A 6,000-nucleotide genomic window follows, 5' to 3' on the forward strand; every position below is an offset into this window, starting at 1 on the left:
TTAATCAAACGATTAACACATAAATAAAACACATACACCGATAAGCCACAACATTGAAACCAGTTAGTGGTCATAATGTTGTGGCTGATTGGTATTCACACTGTGTATGAGTGCCACTGCAGTTTGTGTTCCTACAGAAGTATAAAACTACTTTAGATGCAATGAGGGCACCACATGTTGGTTTTGGTCCCAAGATAGAGGGAATATAAGTTTTGCACAAAGGGAAAAAACAATGGAAAACTTGTTTGTACCCCACAGAATAAATCCAAGCAACATAATTAACTCAGTTCACCCAATCAAAAGATTTTTCTCTTTATTATATCCAGGGAACAATTTTTGTTTCATCTTTAAAGAGTTGCAAAGCTTAGTGATAATTGTTATGAGTTGGCAGATTAAGGCGCACATTGTGCTTTTTTTTGTATGTTCTCATTCCCATGATTTATTTTACTCTCCCATGTTTTCAATGAAGTCATAATAATAACATGACAAAAAATTAATGTTTATAATGTCCATTGTGTAGGTGGCACACAGAAACCTCCAAATATAGGCTTTATAAATGAATTAACACAATAAAAAGCATAAAAGAGAGAGGAAAACCAAAGCTAGTGTGAAGGGGAGAACATATAGGGTCAGCAGTCAGAGCTGATGTGCTTGATGGTAATGAGTGGTACGGAAAGAGATGATCATTAGGACACTTGTATGTGCGAAAGAATGAAAATTATTGTAGGAGATATTCAGAGTAGTCTATTGTTAGAGTAGAATCGTAAGTAGGGGACTAATAAAATTCAATCATGACCCTTCCAATTACTAGGACCAGGGTTTGTTCTCATCAAATGAGTTTCAGATCCTCTCTGCCCTTTACCACCTAATCATTAGCATAATCCCCTGGGAATACAGGGGGGATAATGAGCCGGAGTGCACCTTCAGTAAACACACGGTGTGTGTGTGTGTGTGTGCGCGTGCGTGCGCTCTGGTACATGTTCAGTGTGGTCATGGTTCATTAGTGGAACCGATGCATGATTTCTCTGCTTCCTCTTAATCACCCCTGTGACTCAACATTCAAATCAAGACCCTTTCTGTAATCGACCACACACACACTTACTTACTTACTTTTCATGCTGAGCCTCATTTTTTCATTATAAGGCCACCCTTAGTCAAGGGTCATACAGCGTGGAGCAACTTCAACTGTCTGACCTACGCTCTTGCACTTTGTGACTTCTATTCATGTTTAAGTCAGTGGTTCCAAACTTGGGGGCCAGGACTCCTATAAGTGGCCACAAAACCAATCTAAGTTATTCAATAGGATGATTAACAAAATGGGAAGATGAGAAAACCTCGTTTTGCCTCACAGAAACTTTTTTTTTCAGACTTTTTAGTTTTAGCACGGAGGTTTGTTGTAAACCTTGGGAACACACTACCATGATAAAAATTCTGAGCTCAAGGTTCACTTACTTTGCTGTTCCCAAAGCTTTCAGCTGCATCCCACAAATAATCCATGAAGATCGATACCACTCTTAAATCTGTTTATTGGTTCTGAGCAGTTGCCAGTGAAAACCCCAGGAAGTTATTGGCCCAACCAAGAAGTAGTCTGGAACCAAATAGCTAATTGTTGCTTTTTCACTTTGGGTTTTTGTATGAATCTAAAAGAATGAGGTATAACGTGGTAAGTATTGAGCTTTAGTGGGGCAAGTAGGAGGATTTTGTTACCTTTAGGCAGAGACAGGCTAGTCATTTCCCCCTCTTTCCAGTTTCCACTAGAGGGTGAATAAGCTTATTTCCCAAAATGTGCAATATTCCTGTAACTGTCACTTTTTTTAATGTAAAAAACTGTATTGTTTTACCTCCTGTGGCTGTGTCAAATTGTTTGTCAGTGAGCTGTGAGCAGCTCGTTCACACATATAGCAAGTGACAAGGGGCTCCACGTAGACATGGCTTAATTTTGGGGGCCCGTTTGACAAAAGGTTCAGGAACAACTCTGTTAAATAAAATTTAAAAAGTAAAGCTATATTATGGAATTGACTTTATTGGTCTCTTTCAGCCAAACAGGGAATTCATGTCCACTTCTTTGATCTCATCTAATGGAGGTTTTCTCTCTCTTTTTTTTTTTCCCCTCTTCTTTCCCCAGGTACTCGTCTTCCAGAGAAGGGTCCCACTACAGGCAGCATCATAGGAGCCATCATTGGAGTCATTATACTGTTGGCCATCATTGGAACAGCCATAGCCATGTACCGCAAACATCACAACAACAAACTCAATGGAGAGTGAGTATCTGTTTGACTGAATGAGTGTGGATGACTACAGTTCAGTTCAGTTCACTATTGCACTTTCATGCCCAGATGTTTGTTCTGTGTGTTATTTGCAAATCGGTCCATTAGATGAAATGCCACACAGCATGTCTCATGTTTTTGTGACTCATTAAACACGACAGCTGTTTGTTTTTGTGTTTCAGTGGTCCACCAAAGTACAAGCCCCCTCCCCCTAAGAAGACCAACAGCTCCGCTAACGGGGTGAGTCACCATGGACAAATCCCTGTAAGGACAACAATATCATAAAGTAAACAATCGTGTCAGATTGTAGTAGACAGGGAAAAAGCTGTGAGCAGAGCCATCTGATATGATTTTATCTCCTGAAATATTCTGACTTACGTGTATATCCTCAGCAGGGGAACACAAGTTATGCCCCAGTGGTTGAGGACAGACCACTGCAGAACCAGTACTACAGTAACCACAGTGCTGAGCCGGTCACGGTAAGGACACAAGTTGATTAAAAATACAAAGTTATTCTATATACAGTTCAATCACTCCAACTGAAACATACATTATTCTTTTTTTCTAACTTAGAGACCACAAACAGAGCATGTTGTAGACAAGTTTGAGCTTCTATCACCAGGAAAATATGTCAAACAACTCTTATCCAGTGCACCGTGCTTTATTTACCAAATGTCTTTGGGTAACTCACCTTCATCAGGGTGGTGTCTGAGGTTGTTTCCGGTTTTTATTCATTAATTACAACCTCTTGCTGGACCCTGCTGGATTCATTAGTGGGTCTCTTGTTATGTGTTATGTGCTGCCAGTCTCTGTCAAACTGCAAAAGGTTTGTTCTACAGGGAGAGAGAACATCTTAGAATATAACGTAACACTGAATAACTACACAGTCGCAGACCACAAGTATAATCCAGTGTTTAGTTAGGACATTGCTTGTTGCAAATGGTAAATCTATTTAAAAAATTTTAAGGGAACATTGGGGTTAGGGGTTGAAAGAATTAAGAAAAAAAACAGATCTTTCAATTAGTTCAACTGAAGTCAATTTGTGAATTCATGGATAAATTGGGATGTGTCATTTATTTATTTTATTCTACCATTTTATCATCCCATCCCCGATAATGAAATTAGGGGGAGTGTGGATAAGCTGCAATCACATTCACAGAAAAGTATCTCAGTTAAGCCTGATATTCAGACAGAATGGACATTTTTTCATCACTCTATTTTTGGCCAGTGATTCAGAGGTCTGGAACCAGGCTGATCTCATGATTGGATTTTAATAAAACTTTGGTTAATAGTGTGTGTGACTGCGCGATTGCAGCACTGCTTAAAATACACTGATTAGCCTAAGGAGCACACAATAATAGTTTACCTGTGGGGTTGGGCCAGAAATTTGGGCTAATGATGCAGACTACCTCTTGGATTTTTGCTTTTTCAAAATTACACGCCTCAAGTAAAGGTTGGACATAACAGTAAGTTAGTTAGGTCATTAATGCTTTTTAAAATGCTGAAAAGTAACGATGCAACATAGTACTGTAGATATAACATGTTTCAGACTTTTAAAATGCAAATGAAAGAAACCCCCTTCACATGAAAAAAGAAATGATACAGAATAATAATAATAGAAGAACAGCAGAGTTTCTCTATGCTCCAGTAGTGGCCAGAACAAGGGGACATATATTTTTGCTACTGATTGACCCAGTCTGAGATTTCATCATACAAGAGCGAGGACATGTTTACTGTTACCTTATTTCTGGCAGGACCTGGATACCTACCATGACGATGAGGAGAGGGCGCATTATTACTCTGCTGCCCCCTCTGGCTGGGATGATCCCGGAAGCAACGAGGTCCCGCCTCCATATATGCGCACAGACAGTGACCCCCAGGACGGTCACCAGGGCCCCAATGTCATCCACGGGGACAGCTTTGTGTCGCCTGCCATGTTTGTGTGATAAGAGGAGCGCGAGAAGCCGAGGAAGACATTGACGTGTGTAAATATGTGTGCATGTGTGAGTGTATGATTGAGTGAGTGTTCATTTCTGCTTAAATCAGACAGACTTGAATTCAACTCTATCAGAGAAGAGTCATAACTTGTGAATGTGAACTTTTGATGCGTAGCTATAAATTTTCAAGTTCATTCACTGCAATGATGGGGAGATCTGTTTTGCCTTTTTGTTTAAGAATATCTCTCTATGATCAGGTTACCGATTGTCTGATAGAAATAGATAGTACCAATAGATAAAATCATTTTCAGTTGTGTGTTGCTCTTTTGAGAATTTGACCATTTTAAAACCCTGATCAGCTTGAACCAGCAAGATTCAAAATGTTGCTCATGTATTAGATGCACAACTGTAGCATACAGCGAAAGAAATATAATGAAATTATTATTCTTAAACTGGAGATAAATTAAAGACAGTGTTGTTTAAAAGACCATATTCTGTTTAATGTAACATCACAATCGGGGCATGAACACATTAAGTACACTGTTGCATTGCAAGAGCAAGAATCAGTTGTATGTTTGGTGAAAACCAAACTGATTTGCATTATTAAATGTGGAGCTGTCATAAACAACATGGTCAGTGACTTGAACTGCTTAACAAAACTACAATATGTGGGTATTGCATTTTACTGCTGTCTAGTTGCATCTGTCCCGGGTGCCGTCAAGTCGGTGTAAAACAGGCGCCCAGTGGAGAAGCCATTAGCTGCATTTAATCAGGCAGCACCAAAACATGACTCACAGACCGTGAGGAAATCAGGGTGTAAACTGCAGTAAGGGGGGTTAACTGCTGGAACAATGCTATATTTTTTTTATTGTTTGTGTTTGATTTCGCATAGTTTTTGATTTTTTTTTGTAAAATGTTTTCTGCATCTGGCCTTTGCCTTCCTTGTGAAAATTAAGTGACACAGCACAGCTCAGGAGGATGCAAATAAAACAAGACCTGTTTTTTTTTTTTTTTTACTTGCATCCATCCATTCTTAAAGCCATGGTAAAACATCATTCAGTTGCTCAAACATTGAGTAGCCACAGTGCTAATTTTTTCAGGATATCTGTTACTTCAAAAAACTGTAAACTTTTGTGCCTATTTTTTTTTTGTTATTCACGGTGTGCTCAGATGGATTAGGGTTTAAACCTGGATTATGTCCATGAAATCTGTTGCAATGCATCCCTGTATTGGAGGATTAAATAGATCTTTATTCGAGTTCAAGCAGGGGTTGACACAGAGCCTGCTAGTATACTGATATCTCTGTCCATTATCAGGTTCAAGGGTTAAACTGGTAAGTAATACTTAGTCAGATTTTTTTTTTTCTATTCCATCATGAACCCAAAGGTGTCTTTATGTGTGTTAGCACCAACCAGGTGCTTATTTTATTTGATTGCCTTGTGAGAAAAGCGATCTATTTTCTCTTTTAATGAATGATGTTGATTTTAATCTGTTTTAATCCTCATTAATTGTATTTCATATTTATCATGACAGATGTTGATTCAATAAACATTTAAATTGTGGTCCTCATTAAATCAGTTAACTTGAATTTGTCATTTCTTTATTCATTGCAAGAACTGATATTTTCCACCTCAGTTGTAATTCCACCATTTCACCATGTGGTTGCAGTATGGACTGAAAGTATAGGAGGGTTTAGCATAACAGAGTTATAGCATGACACCAGCATCTTCCAATGTCTAATGCAGAAAATGCAGAATATTGGGAGGAAACTAGTGCTTTAGTTGTGACTGAATATT

At 38.7% G+C, this 6,000-nt stretch overlaps 1 protein-coding gene across 2 annotated transcripts in view; it reads left to right on the top strand.

Moving 5' to 3' along the window:
- LOC120784088 (nectin-2-like) overlaps positions 1 to 5,792 on the top strand; it is a 76,058-nt gene extending 70,266 nt beyond the window's left edge. The window contains exons 7-10 of one of the 2 annotated variants that reach the window (XM_040117551.1): positions 2,126 to 2,261; positions 2,450 to 2,507; positions 2,660 to 2,746; positions 4,022 to 5,792. In XM_040117551.1, the coding sequence (XP_039973485.1) occupies positions 2,126 to 2,261; positions 2,450 to 2,507; positions 2,660 to 2,746; positions 4,022 to 4,213 (473 nt within the window). In that variant the 3' untranslated portion in view covers positions 4,214 to 5,792. The remainder of the gene's footprint in view (positions 1 to 2,125; positions 2,262 to 2,449; positions 2,508 to 2,659; positions 2,747 to 4,021) is intronic. The other variant, XM_040117552.1, reaches the window with a different exon arrangement.
- The last annotated feature ends 208 nt before the right edge of the window (positions 5,793 to 6,000 follow it).

Source organism: Xiphias gladius, chromosome 22 (assembly GCF_016859285.1).
Source record: "Xiphias gladius isolate SHS-SW01 ecotype Sanya breed wild chromosome 22, ASM1685928v1, whole genome shotgun sequence".
NCBI classification, from domain to species: Eukaryota; Metazoa; Chordata; class Actinopteri; order Istiophoriformes; family Xiphiidae; genus Xiphias; species Xiphias gladius.